The sequence below is a fragment of the Hirundo rustica genome, chromosome 1 (assembly GCF_015227805.2).
Source record: "Hirundo rustica isolate bHirRus1 chromosome 1, bHirRus1.pri.v3, whole genome shotgun sequence".
NCBI classification, from domain to species: Eukaryota; Metazoa; Chordata; class Aves; order Passeriformes; family Hirundinidae; genus Hirundo; species Hirundo rustica.
The window spans coordinates 73,224,972-73,248,747 of NC_053450.1; the positions used below are offsets into that span (position 1 = coordinate 73,224,972).

Genomic DNA, 23,776 nt, shown 5'->3' on the forward strand with positions numbered 1-23,776 from the left:
TCATCACAGCCCAGTCGTGGCATGGATTCTTTGAGGCAGTAAGATGTACACACAGAAGATGCAAGTGTGTGAAACTGCTTTTGAAATAGATCAAAATCTATTTCCCTCCTTGGGCTGTAAGATCCCCTTTCTCTTTTCCTCACTCACCTCCACTTATAATGCTGCTTTCGCTTACTTCTCCTACAGATCTTAAAATGGTATTACAGTGGTCAAACTTCTTGAAGAACGCACACATGAGAAAAGCAAAGCTCAAGTCATTGTTAAATTATTAAGAATTCATGAGATCTCTGCAGCTTTCTGAGCTGTGTCCTTCATGAAAGGTGAAAGACTTCCCCAAACCTGGGATTTGGAACTCTTTTTTCAGAGACTACATTCACCCAACTGGCTTGTGTGGCACTTAATTTGAAACTGCGTTCTGTATCTTCTTACCTGGCTACAACTAATGAGATGGAAAGGAACAACAGCTCAGAGACACAGAATTAACTTCCTTGGAGCAATACTAGATTAAGTAGCAGCATATAATCAGACCAGAGGATAAACCAAGAACTTCAATATGCCCAGTAATACAGAAATGCCTAAACCCCACAAAAAAAGTGTACATTTCCCAAACACATCTGGTCAAGTTTGGTTGACACCGCTGTGTGGCTGTAGTGACTGTGCAGTTTACTGAACAGGCTGCCTAGCACATGGCTGCCTTGCAGCCATACCCTCCTCCTTCTCTCTACAAAGCCAGTTTCTGCAAAATGGAGATGGAAAACTGCAAAATTAGAATTACAACATTAAGATGCTGCATATGTTCAATTCATATTGCATCACAAACCCTGTATGGACATTATGCGTCTCACTGAAAAAAAAAAAAAAAGAAGGAGGGGGGAAAGAACAAAGAAAGCATTTGTAAGTATGACCCTGACCTTTACTATTTGCAAACAAATTAAATCCTACAGTATTTCAGGAAAGCATTAACCATTCAGTAATGTAACACTTTTTTTTCTGCTAAAATCTGGCAGGGCAAGGAGAAAAAACACAACTCCCAAAAGGCAAGTGATTCTGCTATAAGATACAAACAAACTATAGGTTTTTCTGTGTATCTAAATTACTTGGGTATTTAACAGCATGTGTAGCTTGAATGGTTTCCTCCTTTTGGCTTCAGACCTACACTATAATTCATTTATGGTAATTCTCTTTCCTGGTTTTCAGAAGAAAACCATTCTGAAGTATCATATCAGCAAAATCATAATACATTACCTTAGCAATTGGAAGTGTGTCAACATAATAATCCATACAGTGATAGCTAAAGTCACAGTTAAGTATTTAATCTTGAAAACTATCAAATGAACATAGCAAGTGATAGAAAAGGATAATATGTCAACAAAATGATTTCCCAGTTCTCCTGTGTAAATTAGAACACTTCGCTTTCCATTTCACACTTAAGCCATAGAAACAGGAAATACAGCACATTTTCTTATATGATAAGGCATCCCAAATCTTCAGACTACTGCCTAATTCAGTGTAGGCTCCCAAAAGGAAATAGCAAGAGCAAGAAACAGCCCTCTGCTTTACTTTAAAATAATAATAAATCTCTCCTTGCCTGGAGGACAGCACTTAGTACTCCTAAAGCTCAGGTCATCATATCAGTAATTCTATTGTGCCCTCCCAAAAAGGTAATCCTGGAGCAATAGGTAGTAACTAGGAAGTACACATCCCAAAACCTTTACTACAGTTAAAAATGAGAAATTCAGTTTTACCTTTTAACAGACAAAGGTTAATGCAATAGAAAAATATATAGTCAAATACAAGAGAAAAGTAAATAACTGCTCCATTCCCTACAAACTAAATTTAGTGAAAGCAGATTGTAGAAACCTGGGTCAAAGCACTGCACTGCAGATGAGTCACATGCAATCCAATGGATCAAAGTATTTTTCCTTCTCTTTTTCTTTATGAACATTCACTTTGCTTAATTAGCTAATTTCCCCTTCATTAGAAATAATTTCAGATTTACTTTGTCTGCGGTTCCAGTTTTATGGCCTTGGGATATTAAATTCAGACATTTTACAAAAGCCACTCTATCCCTGTCCTGTCACTTTATGTCTGCATAATGATTGTAACATTTAAATCATTATAGAAAGAATTTAGTGCAGTTTTACAAGATGCTTTATGCATTCGTGCAGTGGAAGGCTGTCAGGCTGCTTACCAGAGACTGCTGCTCTTCAGTACACACAGTCCCCATGTTCACAGTTGTACCTTCCCATGCAAGGCTGAAATCACCTCTCCTTTGCACACTACAGACACATTTGCCCCTTTCATCTCCTGCTTTGTGTACACTTTCAGAACAAAACCAGGCTCCATTTCAAATCCTCAGTGTAGGTTTATATTTTAGCTTCTTCCTGTCCCCTCACATCAAAACCAAAAGGCATCACTGTGGACTATACACCCCAAACAGCACCCAACTTCTCACGTCAGATTCTACAGACTAGCCAAATTTGCTTTCCTAACGCTTGATCCAATGTCAGACTTAGTTTTTACCTCAAATTCTGGGGTCTCAGCCCTTCTCTCGGGCCGAACTAATTTTAGTTGTGGTAATGACTGCCTTGAAGTCAGGTGACAATTGCCCAGCTTGTTTTAGCTTCATTCTATGACTAACATATATTCAAAGGTCTGACAACTTACAGTTACTGCTTAACAAAGAGGCTGTACGTTAACTGGGGCCAGGGAAGGCTGACTGTGAACTCTGACTAATTGCTAAAGGGTGAAAACAGGAAAACTTTTACCTGAGAACCAGAAAAAAAGAATGAGTAAGCAGACCATTATACAACAGAAAGTGGTGTAACTATGGCAGGAAAGGAAAACATCAATGCAGTGACAGTACCCCACGGGAAACCATTGGGAGAACCAAAGGCAGAACTTGCTTCACTTACAACAAAAAGCCACACAGAGATAGCATGAGTTTCTGAGAGCTCATCAGATGGCACGAAAAAATGAAAGGGAAAACAAGTCTGATTGAAAACCTTCCTTCTCATCTCACTATAAATTAAATAAAGTCCAGTAATTCAGCCAAACTAGCCAGAACAACTAGCTCTGGAATCAGAGACAGCCTCCAAGTATTCAAGTGAGAAACTCTCATCTGTATCTTTATCCAAAGTTTGAGCATACAGAAATGGCAGCACTCCACTGAGAAGTAAATGACTTTTGAAACCCTTCCTAAATCAGAAAGATTAGAAAAAATTATGGTCATCTTCAACAGCCTACACAAATAACATCTCAGTAAGAGCATCTTTCTGCAGTTTTGTGTCCGCTTAACAAGTTGTCCTGGTTGCAGAAAGAGGCCAGAGCTCAGCGCAGTGACCAGGCTGTCATTCTACTCCGTGCATGCCATCAGTGGAGGGCATGGTTTCCGAAGGAAAACCCTGGTGCTCCACCAGGAGTTGGCCATTTTGCCTGACCAGCCACCATGCTGCCTTTGTCTGAGGAAGCCACATAGACACAATCTATGGGAAGCATCCACCATTATTCTTGTCCCCATTTGGGGTGAACACACATTTTTGTCAGTAAAATACCATTTTTTGTGTCCTTTTGCTATTAACGTTGCTGTTGTTACTGTGCCATGTCTTATTCTTGTTTTGTGCTACCTCAACCCATAAGTTCTGCTTTTGCCCCTCCCTTACTGAAAGAGGCAAAGGAGAAGGGGAGCCACTTATTTGGAGTTTATTTTCCAGCTGATGATAAAACAGAACACAAGTTAAATAAAAATACATTAATATAATCAGGGGCAGCACTTGTGTTAATGAACAACTTGTTGTATTTTCCCATGTCTCGGGTTGCAATGCAAGATGTAACCAAAAGTTTACCATCTGTTGAAACTGGATGGGGAAGTGTTTTTCTCTTCTCTGAGCCATTCCTCCTGACTCCAGGGTGGGGGGTGGGTGCCTTCTGTTAATGGGCCAGCTGCTAAAACAAGGTGGGGCAGTTCTTTATCTCTTCCATGACCCAGCCTCCCTCCAGGGGGATATCTTCTGTTAATGGGCCATTAAGGCTCACCACAGCACTGATAAAATTACATCATCCCATTGTGAGATGCTCCACTGAGTGGGAGGAGCCAACCATTCCTACCTGGATAAAAACTGAGATTCAGAACACTGGACAGCCTGTTTCCCCTAGAGTCCCAGAGGAACACTGGTCTCATCTCACCACCACTGCCCCTTCAGAGGAAAACTACACTCTTCTACAGGATCACCTCTGCTCCAACATAACCTGTTACTCCAGGAGGACTTAATTGGACTGCTCCCAACACCCTGACCAAGAGGGTGTCAGGCTGTATTCTGACTCTGTCAGTGTTCTCTTTTTTGTCTGTTTGCCTTTTTTGTACTACCACATTTTTATTTTTAATATTCCTAGTAAAGAATTGCTATTCCTATTCCCATCCCTTTGCCTGAAAGCCCCTAATTGCAAAATTATAATTCGTAGGGAAGGTGGTTACATTCTCCCTTCCAAGGGAAGCTCCAGCTTTCCCTGGCAGACATCTGTCTTTTCCAAACCAAGACAGCCCATTTTGTCATACTCAACTTTTATAAATACACATTCAAGGCTGCAGTGTGAAAGATCGATATCATCATCATACTCCATCTGGATCAGTTTTGTGTACACAGCATTTGTGTATGTACTTGGCATGCATAATTCAGACATTTTGGAAGCACAGCTCATTTAAGGAGCCACTTGCACACCATTCTAACACCAAGACCAAATGCTCTGTTGTTCAGCAAGAATGTATATATTAAGTTCACAAATTTGAGCATTTGAACTTATATATATATTCCCCTTAACTGTAGTGAATGGTGTTCTAATTGCTTTTCTGTGGCTTGCCTCTCTCACAGAGCCCCCAACTCCGTTCTCGCCCCAGCTAGCTCGAGGGAGAAACCACAGTTGGAAGGAGTTTCCTCAGGGTTCCAAAAGCCAGGAGCGGCAAAGAACCTTCCCCTTAGCACAAGAGAGCAAGACCTCATCGATAGCAAAGGAAGGTCTACACTTGATCTGGGGAGAAACCAGAGCTTTGTCCAGCCTTTCTTCTGTGGTCCTGCCCCAGACCAGGTCACAAGCCCCAAACCCCAAATCAAGAGGCCTGGCCTCACGTGGCTTCGGCTTATATCCAGGGAAGGGGCTAAAGGGCGGGACAAGCCAATACCCAGTCCAGGATAAGGTGGGAGTGGAACAGGGTTGGATTACATGGGCTGGGAAAAGGGCAGGGACAAACTTCAGGATGTTACGTTTTCCAAGAGAAGAGGGGGGTACAGAACTGTTACCTTGGTTTTTCTGAGTTTTTTAAAGCCTTTTGAATTTTCATAAAAATGGAGTCAGATCTTTTAGCTATGGTACAATATTAGAAGCAGTTCTACCTTTTTCTCACATATGTAACATAAACAAATCCTTTGTTTTTCATTCTCTGTCCTTTGTTTGCATATTTCTAACCTGAAAACAATTGTAACTGACAGCTGGTCTGGCCAGTTGGCTTGAGCGGTGAAAACTCTAAAAGCCAATCTTCTGCTAGACCCACAAATGTATAAAAAGTAAGAAATAAAACAAAGAGGCTCTCTCTCCGCCTGGATTCAGCCTTGAGCCGGATCGGAGAAGGACCTCTGCCCTGCGAAACCTCTCTCTCCGTGTGACTGCTTTGTGTGTCGTGGTGACACAGAACAAACCATTATAAAGCCCAATATAAAAATGAAATACAATATGAAACCAAATAACACACAGCAACACTTTTCCATATTGCAGTTTTCCACTTCTATAAAAAACTTTTCCATAATTTTAATTACATATTCTGCTTTCAACTGGGAGTTAATTTTCTTCCTATTAGCTGGTACAGCACAGTGGTTTGGATTTAGAGAAGACTAATGCTGATAACACACTGATGGTTTAGTCAATGCTGAGCAGAGCTTACTCCAAGCCAAGGACTTTTTAGTTTCTCATGCTCTGCCAACAAGGAGGTTTGCAAGAAGGCAGGAGGAAGCATGGCCAGGACAGCTGAGATGAACTGGCCAAAGGGATATTCCACACTACAGGACATCGTGTCTAGTATATAAACTGGGGAGAACTGGCAAGGAGGGACCAGGACACAGTATTAAGCCATTTAACTACACCTTTCAGTAATTTTTGTGTGCTTTTAGACAACCACTGTACTTCAGTTCTTGCAGTGAAAACGCATCTTCATATGCCAGGGCTTTCTCCACATTAATCTTATCTTCAATACGTCTAGTCAAAGATAAAGATTTCTATAAGAAGCCAAATTAGATGTTTAAGATTCTGTCTCTGGTGTAATTTCCAAGCTTTTTGTTTCACATCCTCTAGAATGTTTCAAATCGTAGGCCCACACAGTGTCTATTCCCTCTCCAGTAGTATGATCTGGAATCCAGCAAGGAAAAGGAAAGCGACAGGCAATGATTCTGGCATTACATCCAAGTTCTTCCTCCAGCTTCTTCTCCAGCTGTGGCATCTGTTAAGTTACAAGAAAGACTTCTCAGAAGCAGTAAAAAACAGAAGCATTCTCTCTAGAATCTAATTCAGGTGTTCAAGAGAAATCCAAGATTTGAGTAATTTTTTTTTGAAAAATCTTAGGAAAGTACTCATGATACATATTATGCTTTGATGCCTTGACAAGGAACATTTAAAACCAGAACATAGTTATTGTGCCCCAGCCGGTGAGGGGAAGGAAATCATAACTTTAAGATCTAAAAATTAAGTCAAACCCCATAAATTACCACTCAAATTAAAAAACAAACAAACAAAAACAAACAAACAAAAACACCACTAAAATTTCAGGGAAAAGACTATGCATGTTCCAATTCACAATTCTCTTCAGTGGTATTCTTTGAGGGAATGAAAGATCAGCCCCCTGAATTTATGCTATTTATGCCATCCCAAGGTTCATGAGCTATTGTGTGATACTCAAAGGTCATCACCGCTCAAAATTTACATTCTAACCCCAAGACTGATCCTGGGACACTCAAAACATCACACAGACAACAACCCAAAGCAAACATTCTGCTGTCACTCTATGGTAAAATACTGTCACATTAAATAATATTGAAATTGAGCTTAGTGGAATCCACACCCCTTAACATATGCATGTGATTCCCTTCAGCAGCATTCCATGAAACAAAATGTAGAATTTTGGAATGGTTTGGATTGTAAGGGACTTTTAAAGGTAATCTAGCTGAACACACCTGCCATGGGCTGGGACATTCAACTAGATCAGGTTGCTCAGAGCCCTATCCAGTCCCCATCTACTGCCTCTCTGGGCAACTCATTCCAGTGTTCCACCATCCTATTCATAATTCTTTTCTTACTTATATCTAATGTGAATCTTCCCTCTTTTAGCTTTAAATTATTACTCTCCCTACAGGCCCTACTAAAAAGCCTGTCCCCATCTTGTTTACAAGCCCCCTTTGAGTACTAAAAAGGCCACAATAAGGTCTCCCAGAGTCAAGTCTTCTCCAAGCTGAATAACCCCAATTCTCTCAGCCTGTCTTCATAGGAAAGGAGCTCCTCTGAACCCACGCTAACAGGTCCACATCTGTCTTGTGCTGGGGCCCCCAGAGCTGGATGCAGCACTCCAAGTGGGGTCCCACCAGAGCAGAGCAAAGCAGAGGGGCAGAATCCCCTCCCTCCCCTACTGCCCCTACTGCTTTGGATGCAGTCCAGGACACGTTTGGCTCTGTGGGCTGTGAGTGTCCATTGTTGCGTCATGTCCAGCATCTTATCCACCAGCACCCCAAGTCCTTCTGGGCAGGGCTGCTCTGGATCTGTTCATCCCTCAGCCAGTGTTGCTACTTGAGATTACCCTGACCCAGGCGCAGCACCTTGCACTTGGTGTTGTTGAACCTCATAATATTCCCATGGGCCCACTTCTAGTCCAGGTCTCTCTGGATGGCATCCTGTCCTTCAGGCATGTCAACTGCACCACTCAGCTTGGTGTCATCTACAAACTTTTCTGAGAGTGTACTCAGTCCCACTGTTTTATGCCATTGATGAAGCTATTAAGCAGGACTGGTCCTAATACACAACCCTGAAGACTGTAACCAATCTTCATCTGGACACTGAGACATTGACCATTACCATCTGATATGAAATACTAGACAAATATCACTACTTCTCTAGAACAGAGCAATACCCTGACCAGTCAGATGCTCTTTTTCTAATAAGTGCTTTGCAAATTCTGCCATGGATTAAGTGAGAAATACATTAACACATGTAGACTTAAATTTATTTTCCATCACAGATAGTGATTATGTTCTAGGGAAAAAAAAAAAAAAAAAAAGAAACTTAACAGATTTAGCCACTTTTGTCCTTTGGAAAAGTTTGGTGGCATGTTTAAGCAGTTCAGCAGACCACATCCATTTGGAGTTCCTTTTATTCTTACATATTGTGTCTATTTGAAAGAGTAATTTTAACAGCAAGCTCTACAGGCTACTTCTGTTATAGGTAAAACACTATTTACTTTGGTTATCATGAGGTAATATTTAAATATTAAAAATAAACAAATAAAAGGGCAGTAGTTATTTAAAAATATAGCTGAATTTAAGTCACAAAGACAAAAATACAAAAAATTTCACAAAAATGATAAAAAAACAAAACCCAAAAGAACATTATTAGAATAACAGGACTGACTAAAGAATAGGTATTTCCAAAGGCTGCAAAGAGCTTCCACTATCACATACATGCAGGGTGTGCCTTTGATGTAATATCCTATTATAGCTACATTTAAGCTAACAATAGAATATTTTAGGAAAATTACAGTCATAGATCTAATATACCAAAGAGTTACCTCCGAATATTTTTAGGGATCTGATTTCATCCACACTGCAAATGCTTTCAAACACTTTTGCTGCCTTAAACACTGAGAAAAATAAGCCTACTAGCACTTTAAACAAACTAGAAAAATAAGCCCACTTTGTTACCTAAAACTGAGTTGAGACACCATAAAAAATTTTGTTACAGAAAATATAAATACAGACATGGACTAATTTTCTAGGAGTAACTATGCAAATTAGTGACATTGCATGTCCATATTAGCACAAACTAGAAAATATCTAGTTCAACAAACTATTAGTTCAGCCAAGTTTAGCAAAAAAGAATTATATCCTTGAACCAGTCAAACTAGTTTTTAAGCTAAATAAATTTACATTAGTTGTTACAATCATGTATTTTATGTGAAGCCAGGGTTTGGGGGAATTTTTTGGTGTGTCAACATAGATACATAGCTTAGTAAACTTTTTGTACAGTATATAATCAGTTAAAAAACACAGAAGCTGCAAACATGAACACCTGGCAAGAATTCCATCCTCCTACCCTGAACAAGTAAGTCTCTCTCTGCAATAACTTGGAAACAAACACACCTTCCCCCCAGATGGTTGCAAGAACAAGAGAGGTCTTAGTCTTCCCTGTAAATCAATAAATTCAGGTTTTTAAAGCTAATCTCGGTTATAAAATACAAGCACTGTGTGAAAGCATCAAATCAGGCCAGTATTATTTAAAAAGCTAGAGAGATCTATTGTTCTTCAATAAAAAAGAAGAAACGCATTAAGGTTTCTAGAAAATTAATTTAGTCATTCAGGAGGCGGAGCATAAGCAACTTCCAAAGTAAATTTAAAGGGGATCATAAGCAAATGAATGCTCAGGAAACGCAGAGGTTCATATGTTTGCATCTGTTGCATTTATGACAGTACTTTTGTGGAAAGAATTTAACCTAGTATTTACTGGATCTACAGAAGTTATTATGAGCCCTACAGCTACCCTTTCTATTACAGCTGTTACTAATAGATCCTACTTTATTACATTTAAAAGTTAATTTCTGCTGGGTTTGCTCACATTTTCCCAGGGCATTCGTTTATGCCTAGTTTACTGAGCCAGCTTTCCTCGCCAGCACTTTTCCCCTCGGTGCAACTCCTGACCGAAAATCCAAACGTTTCCAGTGCCCCCTGCCGGAACTCAGGCAAGGGAGCAGGTAACACCCAGGGCTGGCAGCATGAGGAACATCACGGCGCTCACTAACACCCCACTCATACCCACTTCAGTTTCCAATACGAGTTACAATTGGAATCTGAAGTAGAGATTTACTTCTGGCGCCGTTCAAAAAACAGACAAGCAAACAAAGCACAGAATAGGAAGGTTTGTAATGCTTCCTGTTACTGCTGCAGAAATGTTTTCAATGTATGCTGTATGGTATGGCATCACATAAAACTCCTCACTCACTTCATTTCACATCTTCCTCAGCAAAGGAACAAGCAAGACAGAAGCACAGGCTCACAAAATTTGGTTTGTTCAGCCTGGAAAAGAGGAGGCTTCAGGGGGACCTAACTGCAGCCTCCCAGTACCTGAAAGGAGCCTACAAGATGGAGAGGGACCTTCTACAAGCACAGGTAGTGACAGGACAAGGGGGTAGGGCTTCAAAGTAAAAGAAAGTTCAGATTGGGTATTTGGAAGAAATTCTTCACATGAGGATGGTGAGGCAATGGAACAGGATGCCCAGAGAAGTTGTGGATGCCCCAGCCATGGAATTGCTCAAACCAGACTGGATGGAGCTCTGAAGAACCTGGTCTAGCCAAAAGTGTCCCTGCTCACGGCAGGGGTGTTGGAACTAGAGAAGAGAAGGTTTCATAGAGACCTCATAGGAACTTTTCGATATCAGAAGGGAGCCTACAGGGAAACTGGAGAGAGACTCTTCATCAGGAACTGTAGAGATAAGACAAGGGAGAATGGATAAAAATTAAAAAGGGAAATTTAGGCTAGACATTAGGAAGAAATTCTTTACTGTGAGGGTGGTGAGACACTGGAACAGGCTGCCCAGGGAGGTTCTGGATGCCCCAACCCTGCCAGTGCTCAAAGCCAGGCTGGATAAGGCCTTGAGCAACCCTGTCGAGTGAGAGGTATCACATGCACAGCAGGGTTGGGACTTGATGATATATAAGGTCCCTTCCAACCCTTAATATTCTATGATTTTTACTGACTACCTTTGACCATCTGCAAGTTGATTCATTTTGCAGATAACACATTAACACTGAATGCCTTGGCATTAAAATAATTAAACATTGTTACAAATAAACAGTATAATAAATACAATACAATAATATAATAAAAAAATGAACAATAAGCTTACCATTTGAGGTACTCCAAAAACAACAACATTTCTATAATGGGAAAAAGAAACCTAAAACAAAATTTGAGAACAAATCTTACTGAAAATGGCATTTATAGTTAGAGAAATTCTCACCACTCTTTTCTCCTAATCCCTCTAACTGCACTCCTTTCAACAAGGATTTAGACCAAAAATATGTAAAGAAATCCCTTACCAACTTTTCATCACAAAAATTTCCACATTAAAAAAAGCTTTATACTGCTGGACAGCAAAAACCTTCTACTGTCTGGCCAAGAATATGGAATAGCAATTGTAGAAGCACGGAAAGTATTAATTTAGAAAATACCTACATGACTCTACTAATAACTAAAGGGTTATTTTCACAGCTCCTGTATATGATAAAATCATGTATGCTTTAAGTCTGCCCTTTCTTTTGTTAAATGTTAGCTGGCTATAAAAGCTTTCTAGGGATTCTAATGACTGAGTTCTTCCACTCAGCGTCATGAAGTTCTCCCATGCTCCTCTCTGAAGACAAACACCCCCACAGCCAAAAAAAACCCTCCCACATAATTCATCAATTCAAGCCAGACCAGGCTTGCTGAAGGAGACTCTGCTGATAAAGGAAGTACTTGAAAAAGGCACAAAAGCAGCAGAACACCATACTGAGCCCATAGAAGCCAGATTCCCAGCACCTATTTTGCTCAAAGCCCAATATAGCACCTTGTGGTCAGACAGCATTTCAGCTCTTTCAGGAAAGTATTTCCAAACTTATAAAATCTCTCAGTCATCCAGATTTATTCTCACATAATTCACTACCTACCTTCCATAAGTCCGAAATATAAAATTTGGTGCTCTGATGTACCCCATCTCTCCAGGCACAATATCTGGAGTACCACACTAGCCAGGGATTCAATTCGTAACCAACAGCCTGGAATCCCTTTTTTGCAGCTGCTATCACCTACAAGGAAGAAAATAAATCTTCACTTAGAAACATAAAAGTCTATTCACCTAAACAGGAGCACACAGTTTTATTTAAAATATAAATCAAAGGAAAGCACTTTTCTAAGTCACCCTGGTTTTAATGCCCAACAGATTAGCTGTGCAGTGAACAAAAGCCCAAAATTACATTTTACTATTATTACTAGTCCAACTGAAATATAGTCACACAAACAGAATGAAGACAAACATTCACAGGGCAAAGCTGTGAGCTTGCAGTACATCTATGATTTACATAAAAGTTTAACACATTTATGATACTGTCCTGGAATTAAACAGTACCAACATTGATCACAGAGAGAACACTGAAACTCACAAGCAAAAAAGCTGAAAATTAAACCACCTCACTTATTTGAAAAGCAGTGAGGGATAGGTGCTTGAGGAGCCTCTGAATCAGAGCCAAAATGACAAACCAATAGAAAGAGCCTGAAAACAATCTGTTGACCTAATTGATCTACATTTTTAAAAATAAAAAAATGCACTGATCTCTAGAATAAAGTTTAAGACATAATTTAAAAAGTTACTGCCAACTTCTAATCAGGAATCACCTGAAGAATTATCAATTACAAAACAAGGCAGGTGAAATCAGGAAGTACACATTTCTTAACAGAACTTCTCAAACAGCCTTACCTAGACTGTATATTTCACACTGTTAAAATAATGCATCTTCCATCACACACAGAGCACTTGCAAACTCACCAAAAGAATCTGACATTTTTAGCACACTTGGAAATATAGTAAATATCTTCATATTTATCTGCTGATTACACCGGAGTAAGTGCTAAATAATTAATAGCATTTGAACAAACTTTTTTTCAGGACAGAAGCATCAAGGAAGCATCAAGCATTCAATTTTAGGCACCTGGCTTTCCAGTCTTCAGTCTCCACTTAGGCACCTATATATCAGAATTAATGACACAGTACCTATTGAAATTAGATACCTCTGATGAGAGTCAGCAGCCAGAATGATGAACAGAGAGGGCATCAGAAACTGCAGTTATCTCATGCCTAAGTTTTTTGGTCTTTTTCCTACCCAGGCACAATTTAAGCAATCGTCACAGATTTGGAGTTCCAAATATTTTTTTTTTACATCGACAAATAGTTGACTCATTCCCATAAAACATGGACAAAGGTAGCACTCCAGAAGTTGTGTGTTTCCATCAAAAACCACTACCCTCTTGCTAAATCTGACTTGAAGCAGTCAGTTATGAAAAAGCATACAAAACATCACAGCAGCAAGAGAAAAATCAAACCACATCGTTCTCCACTATATCCTCCCCACATTTCACAAATTTGGATTCAAGCAACACCCTGGAAACACAGTATCACTTTCATGATTCTCACAACTTCTCTTGGTGTTTATTCTCGTTTCACTTCATGGATTTGGAAGTGGGGAAGCCAACACTGCACAAAGGTGTGAAGACTACAGTCCACACCAGGACCTTTATTTTTATAATCCATCACTCAATGCTCGTTTCTTTTTGCACTTCTATCACCTTTACAGATGAAGCATCTCACAGCCTCCCTTGCTGCAGCGACACACCGCTGTGGAATCGCAGCTCTTTGTCAATCAGTACCAAGACTCTGTTGCATCTTTTCAAGTGAATGCACTGTGATTCCCTCCAGTCACCACCAATAACATTTTGTCCACTACACTGGTCAAGCTACCGGTAAGACTGCAGCAAAAACTATTTATCACTCATCAAAACTGAATATAAACCTTTCTCAGCTTTGATCCTTTTCGTAAGACTCAGACCCAACCACCGGATACCAAAGACATGGCATTTTCAGGTGTGAGAAGACGCAGCCCCGGCACTTCGGCACTTTTTTCAAGAGGTGATCTAAAAACGAAGGCAACATCCGTAACTTACAATGCGGCCATCCCCGCTACCAATGTCAACTAGGGAGCCGCTTCTGTTTTCCAACATTTTCAGCACGTTCTGGATCTGCGCGGCGGTCGCAGGAACGAAGGGCAGGCACACCTTCCTCAGGGCCGGGGTCACGAAGGGGGTGGCCACGGCGTAGAGGGCCACCAAGGTGCCTCCCACACCGGCCGTGACCAGCAGCCCCCAGCTGCTCCTCCCCGAGCCGCCCTCGCCCTCCTCCTGCGGCATCTCCCCGCGGACGGACAGCTCACTCCAGACAAATCAGTATCTTGTAGCAAAGAGACAGGACGTTAGAGAGGGGGGCAAAAAACCCCACCGTATACCACTTCAGCCCAAGGAAATGCTACAGCTGCTGAAAAGCCGAGGCACGAGGGGCAGGAATGCGGTTTCCATTGAAACCCCCGGCCCTCCACACGCGGGCCCCGGAACAGCTCAAGGGCGGCACTGACAGGGACCTCCCCGCCACGGGGGACACGTCCAAGAGTTACTGCTCCTCCTTTGCGACTCGGCCACAATCGCCAGCACACACCCCAACTCGCCAGTGCCCAACCCAGGGTTACGCTCGGCCTGCAACCTTTATAGGGAAGGGTAGTACCACTTCACTATGAAGGGGTGGGGGACCGAAACCTCTCCGGAGAAAAGCGCCGCGTACGCTTTTTCCACCGTGTGTCTGTCCTCCCTCCTCCGCCCTCACGTCACCCGGCGCGGCCCGCTGCCGCCTCTCCCGGCGCCCGTATCCCGCCCCGTTCAGTACGTCCTCCCTCCTTCCCTCCCCGGCGCCGAGCGCCTTCCAGAAGGCTCCGCTGGGGGCGCCATAAAGGTCCTGCCCGTGAAATAAGGCGCGGGGGTGGCGGCTGCGCAGGCGCGAGGCGGCGCGGCGGGCGCGGCGGCTTCCGGGCGGTGCGCGCGGGCGGCGGCGGTCGGAGCAGGCGGTGCAGCCATGTCGGCCATGGGGACTCTGGCGTTTGACGAGTATGGGCGGCCCTTCCTCATCCTCAAGGACCAGGAGCGCAAGACGCGCCTCATGGGGCTGGAGGCGCTCAAGGTGAGCGAGCGGGGCGGCTGCCGGGGCCGCCCGCGCTGGCTGGGCCGCGCCGCGCCATGCTGCGCCGTGCCGTGTTATGCCATGCCATGCCGCCGCGAGGGCCGGGAGGATGGAGCCCCTGGGGCGAGGCGCTGCCGCGCTCAGCGCCAACCCTGCCCGAGGCGCAGGGTGGATGGAGCCTGGACTAGGCCCGTAAGCGGGGGAGAGATGGAGGAAGAGAGAAAGTATCACCATAGGGCTGGGAATCCGCTGCATCCGTGGGGTTTCCGTGCCGTGGATCCGCCCCGGAGCTGTGGGGATTTGGGGCCGTCAGCCCGTGGCTCCTGCCCAGCTCCCCGCTGCCCCCTCCCTTAGACCGCGCCTGAAGCTCGGCCGCCGAAGGAAGGCCGCGGCTGAGTGCGGGTGGTCCAGATCCCGACGGAAGAAGGGAGCGGACACCGGAACAGAGAGGTTGTGGGTGCCCTGTTCCTGGCAGTGCTCAGGGAGAGGTTGAATGGGGCACCTGGTCTAGTGGAAGGTGTTCCTGCCTCTGACAGGGGGTGGGACCTGCATGATCTTGAAGGTCCCTTCTAACCCAAACCATCCTGTGATGATTCTGTGATGGGTAAAATTGCACTGCCTTCTCTTTTAGCCTTGCCGGCTTCTGTTGCTCCCTGCTTTGAGCTTTAGGGCTGTCATTTGGCTGCTCTGCTTTTGCATGCTTTAGCAGAACTAGCATGAGCAATACAAGAAAAGACATAGGAAATGTTCCTGTCGTAAAACCAAAACACACATACTGATGCTTCAATCGTAGTTGTTGTCAGTTAAATTTCAACACTCGCTGGGTTTTCATTAGCTTGATATTGTGATTTTGGAATGCACGATAATGATTTAACTTCTGTCTTTATTATCCTTTGTTTTACAGTCTCACATAATGGCAGCAAAGGCTGTGGCAAGTACTCTGAGAACGTCCCTTGGGCCAAATGGTAACAGTGAAGAACTTTAGTGGTTCTCTCTTAGTAATTTTGGGGGGAATTTTCAAAATTTTCCTTCATCCTTTCAACATATGTTTTTTAGGCTTGGATAAAATGATGGTGGACAAGGATGGTGAGGTGACTGTGACAAATGATGGTGCTACCATCCTGAATATGATGGATGTGGATCACCAGATAGCCAAACTTATGGTGGAGCTGGCTAAATCTCAAGATGATGAGATTGGGGATGGAACTACTGGAGTCGTTGGTAAGAAAGTATTTTAAATTTAGCTTCCTTTCTTATGTTTAAAATCAAGCTGCTTCAGCTATTTAAAAAAAAAAGTGAGAAATAACACTAGCTTTTCTGTAGCACTTTTTTTGAGTATTTATTGTTGCAGTATTCCTGTCAGTTCTTGTGTTAGAAGTGTTCTAATCAGGAAGAAGTATTTTGTGTCTTTCAAAGTTTGGTTACGTTTTAAGGTAGTGCTGAGAGCCCCCTTGATTCTTACAAAATTTTTCTGCATAATTTTCTTCTGTAATCTCCTTGTCCTGCCTTGATGCCTGTAATTAATTTTCTTCTTAACATAATGTGGTTTTCTTGCTAAGCAAAGCAAGTAGGGTTTTTTCATGGTTTTTTATTATTTAGGAAACCTTGAACTCTTAAAATATTGCAGAAAAACCAGAAAGCGTGCTTTTTAATCTGTTGATAAAGTACTTAAAATTAGGATCCAATCAAGCGTAAAACTTCCTTTATTTTTTTTTTTTAATAGTTCTGGCTGGGGCATTACTGGAACAGGCTGAGCAGTTGCTAGACCGAGGCATTCACCCCATCAGAATAGCAGATGGATACGAGCAGGCAGCACGCATTGCTATTGAGCATCTAGACAAAATCAGTGACAGCTTCCCAGTTGATCCACAGAACATTGAGCCTCTGATCCAGACAGCAAAGACAACTCTGGGCTCTAAAGTGTAAGTCATAAAAACTGAATATTGAACAAATATTTACCCTTCCATTGAAAAACCTTCTGCGTGGAAAAGAGAAATCCTGGTGTTTTGGTGGATTATTAAGTCGTTGTGTTATTGGAGGCTGCTGAAGGCTCTTCTATATCTTGTTTTGGCTAATTCCTCAATGGACTTCTGTCTCAGCATAAGAAATTGTGAATCCTTTGTCTCCAAAGGGTCAATTCAGTAAAGTTAAACAGCTGCAGTATCAATTTCATTCTAACCTGTTAGTTCCAGGTTTCTGCATCACAGGTTCCAAAAGTAATGTAAATCTGTTCAAAAATAATAACATGTTGGGGTTTTTTCTGCTAAAAATTTTTTGACTTGAGATAGTTCCATAAGTTCATTTTCCTTTATGGGTTCTATGCGTAGTTCATAAATTCAGATATTGAAAGGGCTTCCTTTGCAGAGTTGTCTTACGAGTGGTTTCTGTTTCTTGAGTGTTCTTTAGCAGTTTAGTTCGCCTGACTTGTTGCAAATCTGTGTTGAGACTCCATTGACAGAGGTTCCCCTCACCAGGCATGTTGTGTGTTCTGTTTCCTGCCACAGCCAGCACCTTTATTTCTGTGAACAGACAAGTAGGACCCCCTCTTTTAATATGGTGTGCAAAAGTTGATTGCTGTAGTGGTTCTTCTTGCTGTTTAGGATTGATTGATAGAATTACCTTTTCTTCTGAATTGTGGAAATGGAGTACAACTTAATTTTATTTTTTTCAAACCTAGAGTGAACCGCTGTCACAGGCAAATGGCAGAGATTGCCGTGAATGCTGTACTGACAGTAGCAGACATGGAACGTAAAGATGTTGATTTTGAGCTGATCAAAGTGCAAGGCAAAGTGGGTGGTAGACTGGAAGATACACAGTTGGTTAAAGGAGTGATTGTGGATAAGGATTTCAGTCATCCACAGATGCCTAAAGTAAGTGATGTTCTTGTATGTAATGGCTTACATAATAATTTCTAGCCTACGTCAAATGTTGCCCTAGTATTTATTAAGTATTTTCACTGTCTTGTGGTCTGGCTTGGCTTATCACCCTTATATCAACAGAGGAAGGGGCAAAGAGCATGACATTTTTTATATTGGAAGAGATCAAGTTAGAATTTACAACAATATTGAGAAGTTGTGGTGGAAGGGAGGAATTACTGTACTGCTAAGTGAGGACAGGTGCAGGGTTCTGTGTTATGTAGAAATAATTATCCCTGGTGTGTGATATGTATGATGTGCTTAGTTCAATGCAGTGTCAAGATTATTAACCTTTGGGCAGTGTACTTCAAGAAAACTTCTGTTCTAAAATATTTCTCTAGCAGGTAATGATGTTTATCCTGTAAAAAGGAAGACTAATAGAAAATATCAGTCATTTAGTAGTTGAAAAGTTGTTAGAAAGGCAAGTAGTATTCTCAGTGGTCACAGTGGATAGGGATGGTTTAATTGAATTTTTCTTTTCTTTTTTAAACACTAAACGATAAAAAAGCATGACTGGTAAAGATTGTTAAGGGCTTAAACAGTGTCTTGAAGCTGTGGAATTTGTTTTGCAAATACAAGGAAGAGATGTTAATGAGGTCAAATTTTTTTTTTTTCCCTAATTGTCCAGGAGCTAAAAGATGCTAAAATTGCAATCCTTACTTGTCCATTTGAACCACCTAAGCCTAAAACCAAACATAAGCTTGATGTCACATCTGTGGATGATTACAAGGCACTGCAGAAATATGAAAAAGAGAAGTTTGAAGAGATGGTGAAGCAGGTAACCTTTAGGATTATTTCTCTTTTCTTTGTCTTTCATAGCCTTTAGAAAAAAAAGCATAGTGCATTGATTTATTCCTCTAAATGAGCTGCTAATTCTGGTGGGAAGCAACGTACAAGCAGTTGTAATGCTATGAATCAAAGTAAATTTAATGTAAGAAAGAGATACCAGCTTGGTTTAAAATATATTTTGATCTCTGTGTGTGCCAGAGGGTTCTTCTTGAGAATTGTCTTTTGAGAAAATTGGGAGAATTAAAACCATAAAGAGTGTTTTTCATTCCTTTGTTCTGATCAGAGGGTTGAGGATTTGTGTTGCTTTCAGATAAAAGACACCGGTGCAAACCTTGCCATTTGCCAGTGGGGTTTTGATGATGAGGCAAATCACTTGCTGCTCCAGAATGAGCTGCCTGCTGTTCGTTGGGTTGGTGGACCTGAAATAGAAGTAAGTAAAAATGGGCTTTGTACCAGTTGTTAAAACATTTATGAGGTAATAGGCTGTACCAGCTAAAAGTTAAGGCTTTCTGGATATCACTTTATAATTGTGTATGCGGGTGGGTATCGGAGAAACATCATTAGGGATTTGTGAGAAGGACCTACCATGAAGGGGATTATGGTTTATGATTGGAACATATATATGTGTGTGTGTATATATATATTACTTAGTAAAAGTTTTAGGTGTCCAGGAAAGTTTCTGCTTTAGTCCTGCTGTGTGCAGAAACAAAACGTTGGCTGGAGTACTTCAAAAGTGATGGGAAGATAACCTTCTGGAGTAGGCATTTGACAGATGCTTTTCCACTAGCTTTATGTTCTGACAAACACCACGGAAGACTCCTGCTAAAATAACTCACGGCTGTTTCACTTCAGTTAATCGCCATTGCGACGGGAGGGCGCATCGTGCCCCGCTTCTGCGAGCTCACGGCAGAGAAACTGGGCTTTGCGGGGGTCGTCCGAGAGATCTCCTTCGGGACAACCAAGGACAGAATGCTCCTCATCGAGCAGTGTCAGAACTCCAGAGCTGTGACCATTTTCATTAGAGGAGGAAATAAAATGGTGAGATGCTTGCTTTGATACGTAGTTGCAGAGCTCATAGTTTCTTTGTAAAGCATATTAGTACACTCTTCTCTGCTTTGTCTGCATCTTCCTTGCGGTGTGGGCAAATAGGAAGGGGCTTGTAGGCAGTCAGAACTGTGTGTCAGAAATAACTTGTTAGATTTACATCCTATGTTTTTAAATATAAACTTCTGTTTCCTTTCTATTAGACCATGTAGTTCATAATAAAAATAATTTTACCTGTGGATGCTCCTAATTTTTTTTTTTTTTTTTTTTTCTCATGAGAGGGTAGTTTTTATGAGTAAAGACATAATAGCATCTTGGAAAGATTTTGTTTTATTGTAGACCTAGTTGTATCACTTGTGATTTAGTCCAGTTAAAGTAACTTCTAATAAAAACCCCAAACTACTGTGAACTACATCTCTACACCCTTTATAGCCCCCACAACCCCTGAATTGGGACCACTTTAAATGCTTATGTACTTAAACTGTGTTTTGGTTGTACTGGTAGTACTAAATTATATTTACTTTAGGTCAAGTCCTACTTTAAATTAAAAACCTGTGGGAAAAAAGCGCATACTCTAGTCTGAATTCTGTTTTTAAAAAAGCAGACATACTGCTTTAAAGGTTAGCATTTTTGTTAAATGTCTTCCTTCTAGTCAAGTGAGAAGTGGACAGAAACTGCGGTCTGACAATAGTGCTGGCATTGAAAGTTCAGTGTCTTGTAGATATGCAGGATTGAAAACCTTTTCATGTAAGTTTTTGTTATTTCAAATTACAGGTTTAACAAATAACATTATATTTTTGTGCATATTTTTATTCTTTGCCACCGGATGCCTAACATTCTCTATTTTTAAGTAGTATAATGTAGCAATAGTAGAGCTGCATTGGAGCCATGAAAAAATCTTACAGTTTATTTGCAGTTTCTGCATCTGTGTTAGGAACTACATCTTCACAGCCTTCAGTTGTGTGTATGGTCAAACATGCTGTTCTGTAATTCCAGATCATTGAAGAAGCAAAGCGCTCTCTTCACGATGCTTTGTGTGTAATCCGGAATCTCGTTCGGGACAATCGTATTGTGTATGGTGGTGGCGCAGCTGAAATATCTTGTGCCTTGGCCGTCAGTGAGGCAGCAGATAAGGTGAGAAAGGAACAGTTAAAATTTTCTTTAATGTGTGAAAGATTAAGCCTGCCTTAAGGGATTCCAGAGAACTTCAGGGGTTTTCCAGAAAGTTCTGTAACATGCACTTTCTGACGTTCCCTGATAAACAGTGTTAGAAGTTGTCCTTCCTGTCTCTGTAAAAAGTCATTACGAGTACTTTTCTCCCTTCTGTGCTGGGAGCAGGTTTTTTTTTAATTATCAAGTAGTTACCATTCAGAGGTATTTGTTTAGTTACTGTATTCCAAAGAAAATCTGCTTATTGCGTGTATGTGTTTTATATCGAGTATGAAAATCTGCTTTTATTAACATCAGAGTTTAATGGCTTATGAATTTGAATCTCTTTTCCTCTAGTGCCCATCTTTAGAACAGTATGCTGTGAGAGCTTTTGCAGATGCCCTGGAGGTAATTCCCATGGCCCTCTCAGAGAACAGCGGTATGAATCCAATACAGACAATGACCGAAGTGCGAGCAAGGCAGGTGAAAGAAAATAATCCTGCCCTGGGCATTGACTGTTTGCAGAAAGGAACAAATGGTAAGAGCTGCAACGTGGAGAAGGAGGAGCATAATAGCTTTTCTTTCTCAAAAGCTCAAAATGCTCACTGTGGTTTTTTTTTTAAACCTGTGCATCACTTGAGTTATTCTAAGTCTTGTGCCTTGCCATAATAAGTGGGAATGTGCTTGGAGAGTGTATGTATGTCTACCAGAAGGAAAATGTATAATTGTCTGAAAACCTCTGTTTGGTGGCAAGATTAGTTGAAGATGTTGACTGATGCTGTAGTACAGGGAAGAAGGCTGTTCTTAGAATGAGGCAAGTGGGCTGTGCTTTAAATACTGCAGTTTTAGTGATCCAGGTTACACTGTGGGCCTAAAAACAGTTGTTTTGAGAAACAGCTGGTGAAGAAGTAAACAAAAGGCTGGAAATACTTGTCAACAATGATGTTCACATCAATATGTCTGCATATATAAACCTGGAGCAAATATGCAAAGGCTAAGAAGCCAGTGTATAAAACCTTCGTTTCAACTGGAGGTACACCTTTCACCTTCTTACTTACTCTTGTTTTTTTCAGAAAAGAATGTGGTAAACTGTAATATGTACATTCATAACCCTTGTTTAGGTGTTCCTATTTGATGATGTTTGACCTTTCACTTCTTTAGCATTTGCTCAGCCTTTAGGGTGTTTTTAATATATGTGTATGGAAATTTTGCTTTTCACCATTCTGCATTACTTTTTGAAAAGCAGAACATAATTGGGAAAAGAGTTGTAACGTAATGTCCTAGGATCTTTGGTAGGAACCCAGATGTAAAACTCTAGTTTGTACAAATTATGTTTGTAAACCACCGTGGCCAAGAGTAGTAATTTCAAAATGTTCTTTGAAATTATGTGGAATTCACTAATTGCTATTGCTTATAGGTTAGGCGTTACATCTAGATTTCATGAGGATGTCTAATTCTTCTCCTTCCTTTTGGCAGATATGAAGCAGCAGCATGTTATAGAAACCTTGATTGGTAAGAAACAGCAGATTTCTCTGGCGACTCAGGTTGTTAGAATGATCCTGAAGATTGATGATATCCGTAGGCCTGGAGAATCTGAAGAGTGAAGGTCGAAAAGCAGGAAACATTAAGGGGCCACAGCAGTAGCGAAGACGGTAGTATTCTGATGCTTCATCTTCAGCTATTTATTCTGGACACTTTTTGTTTCACATACTGTAATGACTAGTTGTTGGAAATAAAACAGTTTAGCACTGGTGATTTCAAGACTTGTTTCAGAAGTATTGTTACATCTTTACTTAGACAGGTATGAATATTCATAGAAAATAATCCCTGAATGAAACAAATAATGCAGCAATAAAATTTAATAGATCATTCTCCATTGTTCCTTATGTGGAAAACCCATATTCTTATTTAAGAGGTCTGTCACTCTTTGATTAAGCTAGCAGAAATTGTTTTAATTAATTATTTTCTCTAAATTTAATTAATTAAATAGTAACTAATATTTTAGCCTTCAGTAATTGTCATATGATAAATATATTAAGTATGAAGTTTCAGTCTGAAGATCTAAAGGAACTGTATTCCATACTTCCAGTTGCTTCAATTTTTTTCTCTTGTTGCCCTCTTCCTGATTTAGGAGGGTTTTTTCCCAGGGTGTACACATTCGGCCAAGTGAGGTTCATCCCAGAACTTTGTCTATGCTGCCACAGTTGAGTCCACTTAACTCAGAAGGTCCCCAGTGTGATCTTGGAGTGGTGGAGTAAAATTGATTTGTGAGGTGCCATGCCTGTGAAGCTATCAGCAAGAAACAAGTGGTAGACCAGGCACTAATGTACAATTTCTTTGAAAGATTTCAAAAGTGAGGGAAGTGTTACAAATACCAAGTCAGCATTACTTGTGTTACATAGGGCAGAGGAAACTCCTGACTGGCCACTGTTTGCTAGCAGGTCAGGTTCTGATTGGTTTTTGCTGTGACTACCTTGCTTGAGTCAAACAAAACCTTTTAGTGTGTTGGTAGAGGAAGAAAGGAAGAAGCAACAAGTTTACTAATTACAGGACTGGTTTTATTTCTAGAACTATTTGAAGATAAATCGTGCAAAGCTTTTTCATCATTGATAAAAAATTAGTAAGTGGGTGTTTCATCATTACTCTTTTGCCTTTTCCCAAATAAGCTTCATTTAGACGCAGTTCAGTGGAAAAAACAACCGTACTATCAGTCTAACTGCTGCCAAGCTCTGGCATTCTGAATCTGTTCAGGGGTGTAAGTGTGACTCTAAAAACCCATAAATACCTGGATTCATGTAGAGCCATCTCTTACTTAGTTTTCTAATAC

At 41.1% G+C, this 23,776-nt stretch overlaps 2 protein-coding genes across 4 annotated transcripts; one reads left to right on the forward strand and one right to left on the reverse strand.

The window, feature by feature from the left end:
* Positions 1-5,760: 5,760 nt before the first annotated feature.
* ATPSCKMT (ATP synthase c subunit lysine N-methyltransferase) lies at positions 5,761-14,800 on the reverse strand. Of its 3 annotated transcripts, none has more exons than XM_040056060.2 (5): positions 14,660-14,800; positions 13,993-14,275; positions 11,946-12,083; positions 11,147-11,197; positions 5,761-6,484 (listed from the first exon to the last, which is right to left on the reverse strand). In XM_040056060.2, the coding sequence occupies exons 2-5, from the start codon at positions 14,233-14,235 to the stop codon at positions 6,287-6,289; spliced, it is 630 nt and encodes a 209-aa protein (XP_039911994.1). In that variant the 5' UTR covers positions 14,236-14,275; positions 14,660-14,800; the 3' UTR covers positions 5,761-6,286. The 3 variants fall into 3 exon arrangements, with proteins under 3 accessions (XP_039911994.1, XP_039912002.1, XP_039912011.1); XM_040056068.2 differs by having other exon boundaries at positions 14,635-14,747; XM_040056077.2 differs by lacking the exon at positions 14,660-14,800 and adding an exon at positions 14,603-14,625.
* An 86-nt stretch (positions 14,801-14,886) lies between these two features.
* On the forward strand, positions 14,887-22,710 carry CCT5 (chaperonin containing TCP1 subunit 5). The gene is made up of 11 exons (XM_040056047.2): positions 14,887-15,052; positions 15,957-16,017; positions 16,109-16,273; positions 16,776-16,974; positions 17,730-17,922; positions 18,596-18,745; positions 19,067-19,186; positions 19,609-19,794; positions 20,797-20,934; positions 21,307-21,487; positions 22,426-22,710. The coding sequence occupies exons 1-11, from the start codon at positions 14,948-14,950 to the stop codon at positions 22,551-22,553; spliced, it is 1,626 nt and encodes a 541-aa protein (XP_039911981.1). The 5' UTR covers positions 14,887-14,947; the 3' UTR covers positions 22,554-22,710.
* The last annotated feature ends 1,066 nt before the right edge of the window (positions 22,711-23,776 follow it).